Source organism: Debaryomyces fabryi (genome assembly GCF_001447935.2).
Source record: "Debaryomyces fabryi strain CBS 789 chromosome Unknown contig00086, whole genome shotgun sequence".
Taxonomy (NCBI): domain Eukaryota; kingdom Fungi; phylum Ascomycota; class Pichiomycetes; order Serinales; family Debaryomycetaceae; genus Debaryomyces; species Debaryomyces fabryi.
Genome location: NW_015385512.1, coordinates 26,832 through 46,457, shown reverse-complemented (window position 1 = coordinate 46,457; position 19,626 = coordinate 26,832). Strand labels below are relative to the sequence as shown.

Genomic DNA, 19,626 nt, shown 5'->3' with positions numbered 1-19,626 from the left:
CAATTTATAATTATTTTAATCATCAAGAAGTTATCTTTTTATACCTCCTTATTTCGGGTTTGGAAATACAATTCCATTTATATTAGTTTCTTAGTTATACTTTGAATCGTCAAGAGTCTTTTACATGCTAAAGCTAACATTTTGCAATTTATATTATTCTAGTCGTGTGTGCGATAAAAAACTCATTTTGTTACGTCCAGTACAAGAATCTACTATCGAATTGATTAATGCAAGGTTCATTGAAGAAATTAACCACAATGGAATACCCTCTTAATGCTACATTGGGAGCTCGTATGAGCGCATATCTTTCTAGCTCAGAAGATTACCATAAACAAAGAAAGAGGCTCAATAAAAGGTTACTTAAATTGCGTCATGAATTGGATCTTATAACTCCAGATACCAAAGACTATAAGAAGAAAGAAAAAATATCCAAAATCTCATCAGAAGACTACGATAGAGATGAAAGATTTGGCTTGGTTTTACTTTTAACTGCGGAAAGAGATAGTTTATATTCCTCGGAAATTAAAAGTTTATTGGAAATTAGCAATGACAATGCTTCTTCTTACAGAAATCTTATGATAAGTAGGATTAAGAAGTCATTATCTAGTTCAAAAAAGTTATTAGATATCACTGCAAATGAAAAGGATGAATATAAGAAGGTTGAATATTACATCTATGCTGCCTTGATTCAAGGAAATCTATCTGTCAATAAAAAACAATGGCCACAAGCATTGAATGCATTTTCCATCGCTAAATGCGCTTTAGATTTCTTATATTCTCAAGAAGATAGTAAAATGGACGTTGACGAGGAACAGGAAGAATCTATTCAATTCAAAAAAACCTTGATTAGTGAAATTACTGAAACATTAGTAGATCCTTCGTTAGCGTTAGCTATTTCTCAAGATGATACTGCCTACTCCACTACAACTGATTTAAAAACTGTATCACGTAAGCATTGCCGTGATAACAAATTACCATATTTACAACCGGTTATCGAAATAATTGCTGGAATAGATCCTGAAGCTGTTTCAGAAGTGTCCTCATCAACTGAATTAATCAAGTCAGTCCAATGGAGAGATCACGAAGCAACTTTATATAATGATGAGCTCGCTTACAAAATCATGAAATTAACTAATGATGATGAAACAAATTGGAAAAACTTCAACGATGCTAATCAGTTTGATGTATTATTATCCGGATGGTCTGAGTTATTAGAAATTCACACAAATGATATGGACAAAAACAAAGATGAAGACGATCTTGAAAAGGTTCAAGACAGAGCCATTGTATTGACGTATATCAATTACAATTTATTGTTTACTAGATTGAAAAGAGATTTGTTGATCATTGATCAATTGTCATCTCAAGGTGATAATGCTTTTGCTTTAAAGAAATTAGAGTTTAATAAGGATATCATTAGATTATACGGTACAATAATTACCACTACTCAAGAAATAAAGGACTTGCCAGGTGTTTATAATGATGAGGATTTACACGAATCTTTAGATAATTTGGAGAAGTATTTCATCGCAAAAAAATCGACTGTCTTAGCTAGGTCGTTCGCTCTTAATAATAAGTTCCCAGAAGCATTGAAGATATTTGACCATGTGGATACTAGTTTATCGTCCTCGAGTGAGAAGTTCTATAAAATTGATGTATTTCCGTACGACGTTAGCAACAATGGTGAATTTGAAAAATTCAAAAAGCAATTACCTTCTCAAGTGCTTCAAGCTCAAATATTGGCACAATTCTCAGTTGACTTATCTAAGAATTTGAACCAGAGTAATTACGCCATTGAAAATATGAACAAATTTCCAGTTTCCAATGAAACTTTGGATAACATTGCCAATATTAACGAAGATTTTTCAATTGCTCCTGTTTTGAGTAAACCCGTTTTATTTGATATTGGGTTTAACTACATAAATTACGGTATGGGCCGCTCTTCGTCATATAATAACTCCAATTCCGCTGCTTCTGCTACATCAGATGCCACTAATGATAAAGAAGATCCTAATAAAAAGAAAAGTGGGTTTTTTGGTATTTTCGGCCGTAGCTAATAAATATTGTATTTAGTTCTATCAAATAAAAGAAAGAAATTACTTAAATACAAAGTATAAATAAAATACGCGAAACGACAATTTTTCGATCTACTTAAAACAAAATAGATCTTACAGACTTCTCTTCTTGTATTTCAGATTATAAAAGGCAAATGAAGAAAGAAGGAGGTGGTCTGATTTTAACTCTAACAGTCTGCATCTTGGGGCTTTATGCATCATTCCTTACATGGTCGGTTTTGCAAGAGAGGATTAGTACAAAACCGTATGGATCGAATCCAGATACAGGTAGTCCAGATTTTTTCAAGGCTCCGTTGGTGATAAATATTATACAAGCCTTATTTGCATCTATCGTTGGGCTTATATATTCCCTAGTTTCATCCCGCTCGAATCCATTAAGCATTTTTACCCAAAATGAAAAGCCCGTTGCGTTGAAATTCTTCAAATCGTTCGTTATAATATCGCTTACATCAAGTTTATCATCTCCTTTGGGTTACGAATCATTAAAACATGTTGATTATTTGGCATACTTGCTTGCAAAGTCATGTAAGTTAATTCCAGTAATGCTAGTTCATTTTGTGCTTTATCGTACTAAGTTTCCATTATACAAATGCGCTGTAGCAGGATCGGTTACACTTGGTGTGATAATATTCACATTATCTCATTCTTCAACAAAGAGCAAAGCTGATATTAGTGATGGAAAAACTGCCTTGGGCATGGCTCAATTAATAGGTTCCATGCTATTGGATGGGTTAACCAATTCTACCCAAGACCAGTTATTTAAATTGAAAGGGTCGACACCTAATAACAAACATACAAAGTTAACGGGGGCATACTTGATGTGTATCTTGAATGCATTCATTTTTATAAATACATTAGCTTATGCGCTCATTTTCAAATATCAGTCTGAAATTACATATACTGTCAACTTTGTCCATCATTACCCTCAAGTCATGATTAATATCTTGGAATTTGCAATTTTAGGTTCAGTAGGTCAAGTGTTTGTTTTTGTTATCTTAGAAAAGTTTGATTCCTTAATTCTTATCACTTCTACAGTTACCAGAAAAATGATTAGTATGATATTGAGTGTTGTCTTGTTTGGTCACCAATTAAACAGCTTACAATGGTGTGGCGTTGGATTAGTATTTGGCGGCATTGGGTACGAAGCGTTAGTTAAAATGAGTATGAAAAAGACTCCATCTACTAAGAAGAATCAATAAATATATATAGATCGGAAAATTATATAGATCAAGTATTATACAATATAGATATATTATGGAACGAAATGCGATGTAATCTAAATCTCAAATTCCAGCATGCGATAGTTATACGTTTTTATTATCGTACTACCATCAATGTTAATATCTCATCCACGGATAATGATCCGCCATACTCCTTGGATTATGTCTATAGAGTCATTTTGTTGTACATTGGCTACATTGTTTCCTAAGGTATTTTGCACATCAGTTTTAACATGGTCAGTATACGCTTTGATTGTACATGGATGTTATAACACCTTAATGACTACACAAGGAACGTCGATATTTGCTGTCGCCATTGGCTTAACAGGATTCATACTATACGTATTATGTTTATATACCTATTTTAAAGTGTTAAGTGCTGGACCAGGCTCGCCATCAGATTTTGAAGAATTAAGAATCCGTAATATTTTACTGTTGTCAAAACCGAAATATAATTCTGCCAACCCCTATGATACAAATGACAATATGAATACGTCAGCGTCACTTCTTGCAAATGCTGAGGGAGTTGACGATACTACAAGTGTTGAAACTGAGCAACCACCTTCTGAGTATATGACTTTGCATATGTTGAAGAATAATAAGTCGTCATACAGATATTGTACGAAATGCAGTGTATGGAAACCAGATAGATGTCACCATTGCTCTACATGTAACAGATGTATTTTAAGAATGGACCACCATTGTCCCTGGTTTGCTACATGCGTGGGGTTTTATAACCATAAATTCTTTGCACAGTTTCTTATTTACGTTACAGCATACTCAGGATTTGATTTCTTGGTAAGTATTTCGATTCTTTGGAAATTCTTTGCTGAAGAAAAATATAACGATCTGTATTTGTCGTTGAATTTAGTATTTTTGTTCGTGTTAAGCTTGGCATTTTTCATTACAGTGGGTGGATTTCTGGCCTTCCTGTTATATTTAGTTTTCAGAAATAAAACAACTATAGAGTTCCAGGAGAACAGATATAACTTCAAGAATGATAGGAACGGAAAAAGCTTCCAGTATGAATTTGATGGTTCGGGAAAAAAGAAGAAACTAGGAAATATTTTCGATTTGGGATGTGGGCGTAACTGGAAAAGCATAATGGGGCCAAGATGGTACTACTGGCTATTACCAATTACTGTTACAAATAAGTCTATTGATGCCCGATTAGAAAATGGCATAAACTTTGAAATTGATCATGATGTTTACGATAGATGGTGTTATAATGCGCAATTACAGGATCAGCTAAATCAACAATTAGCGGATTACAAAAACAGAATAAGGATGGAAAGGGAAGCAGCATAAACCACCTATACCAGTCCTCTTTTGAATGGTTTGGTTTGTACTATAGAATAAGTTATATACGCTTGATAATTATATATGTGTTCTTACATTTGAGTGCGGGTAACTTTTGCGTAAACCTTTAGACTTCTCAGGAAGTCTATAATGAACATTTCACTTAAAGTTGAATTACCAATTTATCTAACTGTTACATACTATATTAAAAGCAGACGGTAATCGTTCGTATAAGTAATCAAATAATTTTTCTTCCTGCTTATAATTTCAAATTAAGAACGTGAGAAAACAGAAAAGAAAGAGGGACTCAATATATATTTTTATCAACTTTTGAAATATAGAAACACGAGTGATTACAACAATGTATGTTCAATTACCATTGACGATTTGAAGGTCGATCCTACTCAAAAGAAGAGAGTAGCATATTTTTACGATGCTGATGTGGGAAACTATGCTTATGGTGCTGGGCATCCAATGAAGCCTCATCGTATAAGAATGGCACATTCTTTAATTATGAATTACGGATTATACAAAAAGATGGAAATTTATCGTGCAAAACCTGCCACCAAGCAAGAAATGTGTCAGTTTCATACTGATGAATATATTGACTTTTTGAGTCGTGTTTCTCCTGACAACTTAGACATGTTTGCTAAAGAGCAGATTAAATTCAATGTTGGTGATGATTGTCCAGTTTTTGACGGGCTATTTGAATATTGTGGTATTTCAGGGGGTGGTTCAATGGAAGGTGCTGCCAGATTAAATAGAGGAAAATGTGACATTGCTATTAATTATGCAGGTGGATTACATCATGCTAAAAAGTCGGAAGCTTCTGGGTTTTGTTACTTGAATGATATCGTATTAGGTATCATTGAATTACTAAGATACCACCCTAGAGTTTTGTATATTGATATTGATGTCCATCATGGTGATGGAGTGGAAGAGGCGTTCTATACAACAGATAGAGTCATGACTTGTTCTTTTCACAAGTACGGTGAATTTTTCCCTGGTACTGGTGAATTGAGAGATATTGGTGTTGGAAAAGGTAAATATCATGCTATTAATGTGCCCTTAAGAGATGGTATCGACGATGCTACATATAAATCCATTTTCGAACCAGTAATCAGTAAGGTTATGGAATGGTATCAACCTTCCGCCATTGTTTTACAATGTGGTGGAGATTCATTGAGTGGTGATAGATTAGGATGCTTCAATTTGTCAATGTCTGGTCATGCTAACTGTATTAATTTTGTCAAATCCTTCAACGTGCCAATGATGGTTGTTGGTGGTGGTGGTTATACAATGAGAAACGTTGCTAGAACTTGGTCTTTCGAAGCGGGTTTGTTGAACAACGTGGTATTACCAAGTGAATTGCCATATAATGAATACTATGAGTATTATGGTCCTGACTACAAATTGGATGTCAGACCATCCAATATGTACAATGCAAATTCTCCTGAATTTTTAAATAAAATATTAACTAATATTTTGACTAATTTGGAAAATACTAAGCACGCACCATCTGTTCAAATGAATTACGTTCCTAATGATGCTGAAGACTTGGGTGATGTCGATGAGGATACACAAGAGGCTATAGACACCAAGGGCGGTTCTCAACAAGCTAGAGATGAAATAACTCAACCGGATAATGAATTCTATGAAGAAGAAGATAAAGATATTGGTAGTAAGGACATCCAGGATTTCAGTAAGTCTGAATCTGCGTCTGAATCTGCGTCTGAATCTAAACCTACCGAATTAGAAACTACAGCCAATTCTGAAAAACAAGAAAAATCTAATGAAGATGAAAAAATGCTCACTGATGAAGAATTGAAAGAGATAAACGAGTTAAACTCAAACGAGAATAATGCTTGATCGCTTCACCTTTTTTTTTTTTATTACTGAAGCATTTGTAGATAGGCCGCCGTAGGCCTTATGTAAATTAAGTCCAATTTTTTTTGTAATTAATAATAAAACACGAAAATAGATGAACAAATTGTAGTAAATTGCAGGTACGTAATAGTTATATCTTATCAACAGATGATCACATGACCTTTATAAAACGATACTAAGTATTAAATTTTTAAAGAGGTTATTCTAATATATATATTTCAATACAATAATTAACAGTCATACGTGCTTGAAGTTGTTATAATAAGTGTATTTTTGAGTAAACGAATTTTGACGAGAAATTAATTTTTCAAGGTAAGATAAACAGAGTTCACACAACTTAAGATAATTTTGTTGACTATGATCAAGCCATGGAAAATACCACAGTGTTCATTCATTGCCAATCAAGTACGAATGGCTCATAGAGGACAATTGAATTTTTCAAGAAATATTTCGTCTACTTCAATGAAAAGAAGTGACATAGTAATGAGTAACGACCTTATAACAGTTAAATCATGCAAAGCATTACGGAACAGCACATTTCCAGAATTTGTTCGTTCTCCAAACTCCCAGCTAAGCAATATAATTTGGAACACACCTTTGGAGAATATTTATGTTGTCAAAAAGCCGTGGAACCAAGATGTTCGAGATGCGACGGTAAGATTCATAACTCACATTCACGATAATTACCCTTCAGTTAATGTCATTGTTAGTGAAGACGTCGCCGATGAAATAATACACGAAACTAATACCGGAGGTTCAGTCACTAACATCTTGACAAAGCAGAGCCCCAAGTTTTCTCTGGATTCCAAATATGTCATCTACACAGGTGAGTTATCTGAAATTGTCAACAAGACTGATTTGATAGTAACATTAGGAGGCGATGGAACAATTTTAAGGGCTGTAAGTACATTTCTGAATGCTAATGTTCCACCGGTATTGAGTTTCGCATTGGGGACATTAGGATTTTTGTTGCCGTTTGACTTCAGAACATTTAGTGAATCGTTTCGTATGGTATATGAGTCAAGAGCTAAGGCTTTGCATAGACACAGATTGGAGTGCCATGTTGTACGGAAGTCTCTAAATGACTCCACTGACACACCCATAACTGACACTACACCCATTAAGAATATCAGACGATCCGAGTCGGGAACCTCCACCCAGGAAAAAGTAACCACTATGTTGCATGCTATGAACGATATTTCCTTGCACAGAGGCAGCCAGCCAAATCTTATCTCATTAGATATATACATAGATAACGAATTCTTGACTACCACTACAGGTGATGGACTCGTGTTTTCTACTCCAACAGGCTCTACTGCTTATTCATTATCTGCTGGAGGGTCAATCACCCACCCATTAGTCCCTTGCATAATACTCACTCCAATCTGCCCAAGATCATTGTCGTTCAGACCGTTGATTCTACCTGCATCATCCCATATCATGATCAAGTTGTCCGACAAGAATAGAAATGCATCGATAAAATTGAACATAGATGGAATACTGCAGCAGGATTTGCAGCCAGGTGATCAAATACATGTGGCAGGAGAGAATGATACTGCTCTTCCAAGAAACTCGCATTCAGACGCTGTTTCAGGCTCCGCAACCGAAAAGGATAAAAATGACTCTACTGATTCTACACCTTCAAGTAAGCAAGATCTTTGTCAAAAGGGTATATGGTGTGTGGCCCGGAGCGAGAATGACTGGACCAAAGATATTAACGAGTTGCTAGGCTTCAACTCTTCATTCAAGGCTCTGAAACTGAAGCTATAGACTCTATCATTGTCGTACACTTCTCCATTTCCACAGTTGCCTAAACCCTTCCTTCATCATATTCTAAACGTTTTGCCGTAGAGAAGGCTCAAGAGTCGCCCCGAGTCGAGTCACGTGCTAAAACAGTTAGCGGCGAATATTTTTTTGTGTGCCAGAACATCACTCCGGCTATTCTCGAAGCGCACGTCACGAAATCGCTCATTGATAAAATTCTCCCACTAGCTTTGTTATCGCTTCTGCCAGCGTAGCAATTAAAACATTATACATCCTTCTACATATACATAGTTATCTAATATGTATGATATATATATATCATTTTGTATGCAATATTCTGTACGATACGATACATGAATTCGATATGTCAATTATAATAAATTGGTCATATGGTTTACATAGACAACCCGTAATTTATTCTATGGCAAATAATTTTATGCACCCCCTGTTTTAGCGTATATACGAAAACCTTAAGAATCACATACAAAATACGGGTAAACCCAGTGATTTTAAGCCGCAAAAACAGGGGGTGCGAAAAGGATGAATTTTTTTCCACATAAATCGTACGTCTTGGTGAATTTTGTACTTCTTTTGCCAGAACTAGTTTATTTTTCCATAATTAGATGGCAAAACCATAAAAACAACCAACTATTAACTTATAAGCCAGTTTGAAACCACATAGGTAGTAACTAGCGTATCAGATACAAGATTGAAAGTATTTGAGCATTGTATAGGTATTTTTGCCTCGGTTATAATTAGAAACGTATTTTAACGTTGGACATAAACATTTCAACACAATTAGGAGTGAAAATTTTTGTGATTTTATTTTGAAGAATTTGGTTAATTATCATACCACAACAATAAGAGAGCAAACAATAGGGCAATATGGCAACGAGTATTCCCGTACAAATGGCCATGAGCAATAATGGTCACAAACAAGCCAATGGATCGATGCCAGTTCTGTCACCCCAGCCTATGGCACCCCCTACTAATCCGTCGAATATTTTAATGGAGACTACGGCAGGAACATGGCTTGCGATTGGATCCTTGGCAGAGAGTTTGGGAGACGTTGAGAAGGCGTTGGCTTCTTACGACTCTGCTTTGAGACACTCACCTAACAACCCGGAGATCTTAACTAAGTTGGCCAACATGTATAGGTCTAAGGATGTCTTTTTCAAGGCCGCAGAGTTGTACGAACAAGCTTTGAACTTCCATCCAGAGAATGGTGAAACTTGGGGGTTATTAGGACACTGTTACTTGATGTTGGATGATTTGCAAAGGGCATATGCGGCGTATCAAAGAGCCTTATATTACTTGGACAATCCAAACGTTCCTAAGTTATGGCACGGAATTGGTATTTTATACGACAGGTATGGTTCATTAGAATATGCGGAAGAGGCCTTTGTTCGGGTTTTAGAATTGGACCCTAACTTCGACAAATCCAATGAAATTTATTTTAGATTGGGGATTATTTATAAACATCAAGGTAAATTACAATCTGCCCTTGAGTGCTTCCAGTATATCTTAAGTAACCCACCACATCCATTAACACAACCGGACGTCTGGTTCCAAATTGGTTCCGTATTGGAACAGCAAAAGGATTGGAATGGGGCCAAAGAAGCTTACGAAAAGGTGTTGCAAGTAAACCCTCAACATGCAAAGGTGTTACAACAATTAGGTTGTTTGTACTCCCAAGCAGAATCTACCCCATCAGGAAGCTCAAATCAACAACCTTTCCAACAAGACTTAAATATTGCTTTAAAGTACTTATTACAATCTTTGGAGATAGACCAATCCGATGCCCACTCATGGTACTACCTTGGTAGAGTTCATATGATAAGAGGGGATTTCAATGCTGCTTATGAGGCTTTCCAACAGGCAGTCAACAGGGACTCCAGAAACCCTACATTTTGGTGTTCGATTGGTGTTTTGTATTATCAAATTTCGCAATATAGAGATGCTTTAGATGCTTACACTAGAGCTATCAGATTGAACCCTTACATTAGTGAGGTTTGGTACGATTTAGGAACATTGTATGAGACCTGTAACAATCAAATCAGTGATGCGTTAGACGCATACAGACAGGCCGAGAGATTAGATCCAAGTAATCCTCATATTAAGGCGAGATTGGATCAATTGATCAAATACCAACAAGACGGTAATACCCAACCACCTCAGCCACCACCAGTTAGTCAACAACCGAAATTGCCACAGGGAATGATTTTGGAAAGCACCCAAATGCAACAACAAGGTCCTCAACAACCACAATTATTACCAGGACACCCACCACCACCCCCACAACAACAATCACAATTACATCAGCAACCACCCCTTTTACAACCTCATCAACAGGGGCCTCCTCCTCCACACTCACTCCCACAACCACCTCAAATCTCTCAACCCAACCAACCGGCAGTTTCACCAATTCCTCCTGTGCATCAGCCTCCTGGAATCTCACAATCAAACTCACAATCATCATACCTCCCAAGTATTCCCCAACCACCATCGCAAGTCCAATCTTCTACGAATACACCAAATCAAACAAGCGTTAAGCCACCATCACCACCACCACAATCGAATTTACCTCCCCCTCAAAATTCTCCTCCACAAAAGAGTGTTTCGATTCCTCCAATTCAGCAAAATAATGGTACGAAGCGTGATTTAGAAGATAAAAAGGATACTAAGGTTACGAAGAAACAATCGAAGAAGAGTGCAAAGTCACAGCAGAATAGCCCTTTAAACTCCTTGGCTAACGCTGCAAACAATGCAAGCTCCGCAAAACCTGAGACACCAAAGGCAGATGAACGTGAAGTGAAGTCTACCAAACAAAGTCCAAAATCTGACAAGGAAAGCTCAAAGTCTAAGACAGAAGTACCTCAGTTTTCTTCTAACGTGACGGGTAAAAAGGAAGACGAAGAAGAAGAGCCTGAAGAAAAGAAGCCTTGGGAACCAGTTGAGCCACCTTTAAGAAAAGTCGATGAGGATGAAAATTACGATGATGATTAAGGCTTAATTTTTATTTTTTTGACTGCTATGGTTTTATATGATTTAAGTTTCTCTTAAATATTAAGATGTACAAATAAATTTTAATACTATATTTAAACTATAAATATTCACTCAACATATCTCCCCGGGAATCGTTGAGCAGATTCGTCTTCATCTTCTGTAATCCAGTTGTTGTCGTCATTGACATTTGCATTAGTATTGCCATCACTGTGCTGGTCATTGGTATTATCATGTCTCTCCACGTCAATGCATAAAACTGACATTTTCGATATTTGTTCAGCCTTCTTTCTACTTAAATATAAGTTTACGCAATCTTTAATGAAAACGATAGCAACCAAGCCAATTATATTTCCCAATAATATTAATTGATCCTTTGGAATGTCTGCAAATTTCTTTGTTTGTAAAAGTTTAAATATCATGCTGCCCAATTTGGAACTGGCGATAGGCCATAAAGCTGTTGTTACAAATCTCATTGTAATTGATTTATATAAAAATGCAGTCGAGTAGTCATTATTAATGCATGCTTTAGTTTCATGCAACCACGACAAAATCTTAAGTTTAGAATATGACAATTGTAGATTGGAATTGAAGCAACGTTCGTAATATAATAATTTCTTTTTGATAAACTTGGATAACGTGGTTATAAATGAATAAGAACATTTTGACTTGAATTCTTTCTCCACTTGATCATCAACTGCATCTCTGAAACTTTTGAATTTAAATTCTAATTTTCCGATATTGGCACCAATTTCTTCTAACTCATCTAATTCAGATGCATTTAACGAATTTGCTATATCACGAGGCCTTATACTCATAGCAACTTTGAAATGGAGTCTATTTAAAGTTATTCTAAAGAATAAATCGTACACCCACCTCAAAGGTACTACCATAGATATCATGTTATTTGCCTTCCACAAGTTAATACCATTTAAAATCCCCAAACCCTGAGATATAGACCTTGGGTTCTGCAAAATTCTCAGAACCAGATTTTGAAGGTTTCTAGTTATGGACTTGATTAATTCATGATTACCTAAAGATGAAATATACCCACTTATCATAAATTCGGTAAGCCAGTTGTTAAAAGAACTATCCTTTGAAGTACCTAGCAAACAGTCCATGATTGAAGATGAACGCATCCGGTAGAGTACTATTGGCAAGACAGGAATACGGGAAAACTTTAATGGATCAATCAATCCTTTCGACAATGCTTGTTCTAAATTATCAATTGCATAATTATTAACATTTCCAAACAAAACTTGAGATAGTGAAGCATTTGGTAATGCTGTTTCAGATGACGAGTTTCTAGTTAATATCTTCAATAGCAAAGGCGTTGGAATTAAAGAATCCATCATTTTCAAACCAAGAGATGTCAATCCAATGTAGCCCATGGAGACGACTCCAGTAACAGCAGAAGTAATTCCAATAAAGAGACCACCGTAAGTAATACTCCGTGTTATAAGAGTCCTTGTAGCAGTTGTAAATGTCAAGAACAAAGACCTTCTCATACTGAACACTATATCATCTTTACACTGGGGACATGGGGCCAATAAGAGCACCACAAACCCATTCGATGAGTTATGTGAATGATTCGTCGATAGGTTCTCTGTAGTAACACCACCACTCAAACTAGATGCTATGTTTGTAATCCATTCGTTTAATTGTTGCGAAGATATATTGATGTGAATTCTTGTTTCCTGGTGAGGTTGACCGACTCCAAAACTTTCATCATGATTATGCGAATGGGGTCTTCTCACTGATCCCTCTGTAAGGGTCAGAGCGTTAACTACTTGTAACTTATCAGAAGATAATGAATTGAACCAGTCAAGTAGGCATTTTCTATGAGCAGTCAATGAACAAGTTGAACATGGATGGACCAAATCTTCTGCATCACGCAAACTTCCAAAGGGTGGAATATCAGTTTCACCTCCTAGACAAAAGCTGCAAATATCTACACCTGTTGACATGACAAAATCAGCTAATAGCGTATTACTGTTATCTGATAAAGAATAGAAATGATAATATAGTTCAAATGAATGATAACGTTTTCACAGGCAGAAAATGCTGCGATTTTTTACAGAATGCGCCTACTATCTCATACTTAACTACGTAGACACCATATATTGCCATAAATAAAGTTCAAAACTAGTTATATATCATCATCTAAAGTATATTCGTAACAGCATTAAAGTGATTTTGCAAGATTAATACCAACTGCCAAATGGTACAATCTTGCATCCACAACGCAACCTTCATCTTTGACCAAACGATGCAATTCCGCAAGCAAGTCTTCAACTGGGACATAAAAAGAATCAATGAATTCGCCTTCTTCTAATTGAGCTTTTGGATCGACGTTCTCAGGCTTTGTCAAGTCCACATCAACATAGGCAATTGCCATGTTTGCATTAGTTAATCCTGGATCACTCACCAAATCCGCCAAAGAGTCTGTCAGATGGTTGAAAGTACTGTGATAACCAGTCTCTTCGATCAATTCACGAACAGCGGTACTTTCAACACTCTCATTTGGGTCGACCAATCCTGCTGGTAATTCAATAACAACTGCACCAACTGGTGGTCTGAATTGCTTGGTCAATACAATCTCCTTCTTCTTATCTGGATGGTTGAGCAAGGCTACTATAGCCACACCATCAATGTTTGTAGTTTCCGAACGGGTTGTCCTAATGGCCATTTCCCATACCCTATCGTTACCCCTTGGATCTTTGTAATTCAATTTACGAGTCTGAATCCATTTTCCTTGTTCAAGGGGCTCTACTGAGACTAATTTAGCGTCATATGGTGATCCTTTTGTGTTTTTTGGCATATTTTTCGTAGTATTGTGGAATGGATGTCTTGAGTATTGATGCACACCAAAAGACGATTTCGTGAGATTTCTGATATTGGATTTTGAATATTGAGTGAGTCTATACAAAGTCATTTCACAGAAGAATATAACAGATAGGTGTAGAGGACTTTATACCTATATATATATTATATCCTTATTTAAACAAGAGCTTCGTGCACAGTAGGGGGTTGCTAGTAATATTGCTATTTCAAGATGACACAACAACAGGATGAACTAGATCAAATAAAATCACAAATTCAAGAACATCTCATATCATCCGGAAACTACGATATAATAAATAAGCAGTTGAAATTGCAACTCTATGAATCTGGATGGTTCGATAAGGTGACCCAGTTGGCTAACCGTGAACTACAAGAAAACCTGGCTCAGGACACATCTGTCAGCTTCGATCAATTATTTTCCTTTGTGAAGCCTAAAGCCGAAGAGATGGTCCCCTCAAACGTAAAAGAGGATGTGTTGGAGAGATTAAAAGCATATTTAGATGATGTTATTCAATGATTTTTGAGGCTTATAAGTTGAAGCTTATTTGAAGCGTCATAAATGTCAAGTAATTGTCGACAAGACTGTTTAAAATACGTCTTGGATGAGATTGCCACACGAGCGAAAACTCTCCACTATACTACATGCATATATATATATCATTATTACAGGCAATATAATAAAAAATGTACAAACAAACATTCGTAAAGTAGCTGCTGTCTGCTGTAGGACATTGCCAATATACCCAAGACCACCATATTGATTCAAAGACCAAGTCAAATGTAACGTTGCATCAATGTCGTATTATGTCGTATTTTCTGAATTTGAAAAAAATGTCGTATCCAATCAATAACGATTTTTTGTTGCTGATATTTCTGACTATCACAAAATTAAACCATCAAAAAAGTTCTTAGTCTTCCTACTTTAACAGATAGTAAACATAGCAAACACATTACAAATACATATTCCTATAAGATGTATTCATTAGCTAGAAGATCTATATTAAGTGTTGGCAGAAATCAATCCATGAAGTTGATTCCATATGGAGCTGTCCGTTCTATTTCCTCGAAGGATTTAACACCAAAGCCATTGGCCACGGACTTCCCGTTGATGTCAGAAAAGACAGCTTCAGCACCAGTTGATTATGCGTTGACCTCGTTGGATACCATTGCTAACTGGGCCAGAAAATCGTCATTTTGGCCGGTCACTTTCGGTTTAGCATGTTGTGCCGTCGAAATGATGCATGTTTCCACTCCAAGATACGATCAAGATAGATTGGGTATTATTTTTAGAGCATCCCCTCGTCAATCCGATATTATGATTGTCGCCGGTACCGTCACCAACAAGATGGCTCCAGCTTTGAGACAAGTTTATGATCAAATGGCTGACCCAAGATGGGTTATTTCAATGGGTTCATGTGCCAACGGTGGTGGTTACTACCATTACTCTTACTCGGTCGTCAGAGGGTGCGACAGACTTGTCCCAGTCGATGTCTATGTTCCTGGCTGTCCACCAACTGCCGAAGCCTTGATGTACGGTGTTTTCCAATTACAAAAGAAAATGATGAAGACTAGAATCACCAGATTATGGTACAGAAGTTAAGCTCCTCACCTTTCCATTCCCCCCGATTATCGCTTGTTTACGAGCAATCATTATAAATATCATAGTACCTTTTTCCGGATCTTCCCCATCTACAAAATCATAATAATTATATACTATTTTTCAAATGATTCAAATGACTATGCAATGATTTTTCGCTCTCATTTATGTTCCATAATTTGATTGCCTAAGAACCATGTTTTAATCAATGCTAAACATCATCCATTTGCTGGTTCCCATTTGATTCGACCTTCCGTTACTTCTATTTATAATTTTTATTGCATTGTATTTTAGACTCTACATACGTTTAAATATCACTTCTTATGGTAACCTCACGTGTAGATTTTTGGCTTGGGCTTCCTTACCGTTTATCAAAAAACCACCCTTCCAACCGCGCAATATGATTGGCTGGATTTACTAGGTGAATGTGTTTCTCAATATTCGGATATTTGCGCAATCATCCTAAGCGTCAGTAAAACTTTGCCACTTTTAGTAAGATGAGACCTTCACCCCCTTTTTGGAGATTTAATGTAAATTTTCTTTTTATCTTCTTTAGACCTTTATTTATCTTGTAATTAAATATAAGTATATATCATAATGGCAAGAACAAAGCAAACAGCTAGAAAGTCTACAGGTGGTAAGGCCCCAAGAAAACAACTTGCTTCCAAAGCCGCCAGAAAATCGGCACCAGTTAGTGGTGGTGTTAAGAAACCACACAGATATAAGCCAGGTACTGTTGCTTTAAGAGAAATTAGAAGATTCCAAAAGTCCACAGAATTATTGATCAGAAAGTTACCATTCCAAAGATTGGTTAGAGAAATCGCTCAAGATTTCAAATCTGATTTGAGATTCCAGTCATCTGCTATCGGTGCATTGCAGGAAGCCGTGGAAGCTTACTTGGTTTCTTTATTCGAAGACACCAATTTGTGTGCCATTCACGCCAAGAGAGTTACTATCCAAAAGAAGGATATCCAATTAGCTAGAAGATTGAGAGGTGAAAGATCGTAGATTGAAAATGCAGAAGGTTATACTGGGATTTTAATTTTTAGTTTTCTTTCGGGTCATTTGGTTTCTTCGCTTCAGATGAGTTTAGTTTTAGTTTTTATAGGTAAGACTCGTAGGAGTCGTTTTTAGTGTTTAAATATTAAGGGTATGTTTAATTTTTTGAAAATGTAGACTGTAGCGTAAATTAATTGCGTCTGTGGAACACTAATTAAAATATGTGCGACTAAACAGAAATGGAAAGCCTATAATAAATTAGTCTAGAGCTAAAAAGTGAAATATTGAACTATATAATAACAAAATTATGCGATAACATTGGAGGGGAAGTGAAATAAACGAAGTGTTCAAGAAAAAACAAAAGTGTGGTATATAAAATTGCTGTTAAAAACAAACATGGTGCTCTGAGAAATTCAATCATCATTATCATTTTTATTATCATTATCATCTTTCTTAGAATTATCTGTACTATCATCATTAGCAGCTTGATCATCATGAGGTGGGTATCTTGCTGGAGGGTTAAGCTGCTGAGGTGGAATAAACTGTTGGTATTGAAGATCATGCATTGGAAATCCTCCATTGAACATGGGCTGCATCATAAACCTGTGGTCTCCTTGATAGGCCATGAAATTTTCTGAATTAACATTCACATCCTTATTCTCACCACTCAAATTCATATGAGCCATTGAATCAGCCAATTCATCTTGTCCTTGTTGTGAGCCAGGAGGTGGAACGCTATAATCTGAAGCTGGAACACCCATATAAAATGGAGGTGCTGGTGCCATTCCATGCTCTCTTCCATAATTTTCATTCGAAGGTTTTTCATTTGAATCAACGTCAGATTTGTCAAATGAAGCATCATTTTCTTCGCTTGAAGTCTGGTAATTTTGCATGGTTGGAGGATTAGGACTATGCATACTTCCATGTGCTTGCATAGGCATATGCGGAGGAAGACCCATCGGTGGCATTCCTCTCATCATCGGCATGCCAGCATTTTGAGAATGCCCGTGTGCTCCATGCATCGGAGGTGGGTATCCACCCGCAGCAGCAGCAGCAGCAGCAGCAGCTGCAATAGCACTAGCTGGATCCATTCCCATAGACAATGCGGTCGCAGCTTGCATTTGAGCAGCTTGAGCTACTTGTTGCTGCTGTTGCTGGTATTTCTTATTGTTCATGGAAACCCTGCCCCAACTTAATCTAACTCTATTGCCTCCAATAATAAATCCTTGCATGGCAGCAATAGCCTCTTCAGCCTCTTCACGAGAGGAATATTTAATGAAACCGCAATTCTTTCCAGGTGGAATTTTCACTTGCTGAATTATACCAAATGGTTTAAAAAGTGTAAATAAAGTTTGTTCAGTAACTTCAGATGATAAACCACCAACAAACACTGTAGTATTATTAGGGTCAGTAAAAGGCTGGCCATGTTGAACGCCCTGTAAGTTTGGAGATCTAAGTTGTTCAACATTAGGCTGACCATTTGAAGAAGTATTCTGATCACGATCTTCAATATATTCTTTTGTAGGCGGCATATCCATAGGTGACATATCCATATGTGGCATATGATTTGGATATGATTGTGGAGGTGCCTGATGAGGATGATGTGGAGGAGGAGGCATTTGTGGGTTACCAAAGAATCCGAAGGGAGAACCACCCAATGGCATAGCATTAGGTGGAATAAACATTTGTCTTCCCTGGTCAGGATTATAGAAATTAGGACTAGGGATATTAGGATAACGAAGTTTTCCTCCTACGTTTCTTGGGGTAGCTAAGGCAACCCTCAATGGCCTTCCACCGAACCAAGCACCATGCATCTCTACCAAGGCTCGTTGTCTTTCCAGCTCATCTGTGAATCTAACAAACCCAAAGCACCTTGATTTACCAGAAACAGGATCTGTCATCACTCGTACTGTTTTGATCGATGTTGGAAAGCTTTTTTGGAAAAATGCCAATAAATGTGCCTCTGTAGTGGAAGCAGATAAATCACCAACAAACAATGAATATTCAGGAGTCTGAACAATGGGAGCACTCAACGTTGCACCGCTAGCCCAATTAAGTCTGAAATATTTCTTTTGGTTATCTGGATTATTGGGGAATTGTTGTTGAGATGGCATAGCTATGTCTGGTAATAGTTGTCCATTTAAACCTAATGCTTGCTGAGCATCATCAAAAGTTTCAAATTCAACAAAACAATAACCAGAATGTGATAGTCCTTGTGCATTATTCTCAGGTTTAGAAGTTTTAGGTTTTATAATTTTAACGTTGACTCTCTTATGCAATATCTGCCACCATAGATCTGCTATCGCACCTTCATCTAGCCATGGGTCTAGGTCACCCATCCATAATGTACGCGGAGAGTCAGGTTGGCCTGTATTGGACCCTTGTTCTTTTTCAGCAGCCACACTCGATTGCTGTGTAGACACGGGTGGCCTAGGAATAGCAAATCCTGAAAGCATCTCCTGTTCTTGCTGATGCTGATGACTAGCGGTATTCGATGTTACCGTGGACTGTTCTAATGGTGCAGAAGTACCATGCAAGTTAGACTGGATATTAGAGTTGGCAACTGAGGACTTATTAGGCCCTGTACTTTCCGAATCAACCCCTGCAGATGAATCACGTCCCGTATCAGCATTTTTTGAATATTCTCCTTTATTGGATTGTAAAAACGACATATTGATAAACCTTATTTAACACCGAAATCAAACGAAAAATATGAAAAGCAAGCCGAAGATCAATGAAATGAAGTACTATAGAATCAATCAATATTTGATGCAAGAATTATGACACCCACTATCAATAATTAAATAGGGTGGTTGTATGAGCTAATCTTGCTTTGAAACGAACTTTTTTAAACGGTTAACACTAAAAACTCCAATTCCTATGAAAAGTCGATAAAGAATGCAAAGGAAATTGAAATGAGTAACCTTAAGAAACAAAA

General features: G+C 36.8%; 12 protein-coding genes across 12 annotated transcripts; 9 read left to right on the top strand and 3 right to left on the bottom strand.

Annotated features, from left to right (window-relative positions):
- Positions 1 to 227: 227 nt before the first annotated feature.
- Positions 228 to 2,057, top strand: AC631_03770 (signal recognition particle subunit; the record flags this gene model as incomplete). The annotated part of the gene is made up of 1 exon (XM_015612599.1): positions 228 to 2,057. The coding sequence occupies one exon, from the start codon at positions 228 to 230 to the stop codon at positions 2,055 to 2,057; it is 1,830 nt and encodes a 609-aa protein (XP_015466595.1).
- A 152-nt stretch (positions 2,058 to 2,209) lies between these two features.
- Positions 2,210 to 3,274, top strand: HUT1 (Hut1p; the record flags this gene model as incomplete). The annotated part of the gene is made up of 1 exon (XM_015612598.1): positions 2,210 to 3,274. The coding sequence occupies one exon, from the start codon at positions 2,210 to 2,212 to the stop codon at positions 3,272 to 3,274; it is 1,065 nt and encodes a 354-aa protein (XP_015466594.1).
- A 183-nt stretch (positions 3,275 to 3,457) lies between these two features.
- On the top strand, positions 3,458 to 4,603 carry AC631_03768 (palmitoyltransferase; the record flags this gene model as incomplete). The annotated part of the gene is made up of 1 exon (XM_015612597.1): positions 3,458 to 4,603. One exon carries the CDS (start codon positions 3,458 to 3,460, stop codon positions 4,601 to 4,603), a length of 1,146 nt encoding a protein of 381 aa, XP_015466593.1.
- A 486-nt stretch (positions 4,604 to 5,089) lies between these two features.
- On the top strand, positions 5,090 to 6,463 carry RPD31 (histone deacetylase; the record flags this gene model as incomplete). The annotated part of the gene is made up of 1 exon (XM_015612596.1): positions 5,090 to 6,463. The coding sequence occupies one exon, from the start codon at positions 5,090 to 5,092 to the stop codon at positions 6,461 to 6,463; it is 1,374 nt and encodes a 457-aa protein (XP_015466592.1).
- A 429-nt stretch (positions 6,464 to 6,892) lies between these two features.
- On the top strand, positions 6,893 to 8,251 carry POS5 (NADH kinase; the record flags this gene model as incomplete). Its single annotated transcript, XM_015612595.1, has 1 exon — positions 6,893 to 8,251. One exon carries the CDS (start codon positions 6,893 to 6,895, stop codon positions 8,249 to 8,251), a length of 1,359 nt encoding a protein of 452 aa, XP_015466591.1.
- Positions 8,252 to 9,130: 879 nt separating this feature from the next.
- On the top strand, positions 9,131 to 11,251 carry SSN6 (transcription regulator; the record flags this gene model as incomplete). The annotated part of the gene is made up of 1 exon (XM_015612594.1): positions 9,131 to 11,251. One exon carries the CDS (start codon positions 9,131 to 9,133, stop codon positions 11,249 to 11,251), a length of 2,121 nt encoding a protein of 706 aa, XP_015466590.1.
- A 107-nt stretch (positions 11,252 to 11,358) lies between these two features.
- AC631_03764 (uncharacterized protein) lies at positions 11,359 to 13,215 on the bottom strand (the record flags this gene model as incomplete). The annotated part of the gene is made up of 1 exon (XM_015612593.1): positions 11,359 to 13,215. The coding sequence occupies one exon, from the start codon at positions 13,213 to 13,215 to the stop codon at positions 11,359 to 11,361; it is 1,857 nt and encodes a 618-aa protein (XP_015466589.1).
- A 218-nt stretch (positions 13,216 to 13,433) lies between these two features.
- YSA1 (ADP-ribose diphosphatase) lies at positions 13,434 to 14,069 on the bottom strand (the record flags this gene model as incomplete). Its single annotated transcript, XM_015612592.1, has 1 exon — positions 13,434 to 14,069. One exon carries the CDS (start codon positions 14,067 to 14,069, stop codon positions 13,434 to 13,436), a length of 636 nt encoding a protein of 211 aa, XP_015466588.1.
- Positions 14,070 to 14,303: 234 nt separating this feature from the next.
- Positions 14,304 to 14,609, top strand: AC631_03762 (uncharacterized protein; the record flags this gene model as incomplete). Its single annotated transcript, XM_015612591.1, has 1 exon — positions 14,304 to 14,609. One exon carries the CDS (start codon positions 14,304 to 14,306, stop codon positions 14,607 to 14,609), a length of 306 nt encoding a protein of 101 aa, XP_015466587.1.
- A 456-nt stretch (positions 14,610 to 15,065) lies between these two features.
- Positions 15,066 to 15,692, top strand: FESUR1 (Fesur1p; the record flags this gene model as incomplete). Its single annotated transcript, XM_015612590.1, has 1 exon — positions 15,066 to 15,692. One exon carries the CDS (start codon positions 15,066 to 15,068, stop codon positions 15,690 to 15,692), a length of 627 nt encoding a protein of 208 aa, XP_015466586.1.
- A 594-nt stretch (positions 15,693 to 16,286) lies between these two features.
- On the top strand, positions 16,287 to 16,697 carry HHT1 (Hht1p; the record flags this gene model as incomplete). The annotated part of the gene is made up of 1 exon (XM_015612589.1): positions 16,287 to 16,697. One exon carries the CDS (start codon positions 16,287 to 16,289, stop codon positions 16,695 to 16,697), a length of 411 nt encoding a protein of 136 aa, XP_015466585.1.
- A 404-nt stretch (positions 16,698 to 17,101) lies between these two features.
- Positions 17,102 to 19,360, bottom strand: AC631_03759 (uncharacterized protein; the record flags this gene model as incomplete). Its single annotated transcript, XM_015612588.1, has 1 exon — positions 17,102 to 19,360. One exon carries the CDS (start codon positions 19,358 to 19,360, stop codon positions 17,102 to 17,104), a length of 2,259 nt encoding a protein of 752 aa, XP_015466584.1.
- Positions 19,361 to 19,626: the final 266 nt, after the last annotated feature.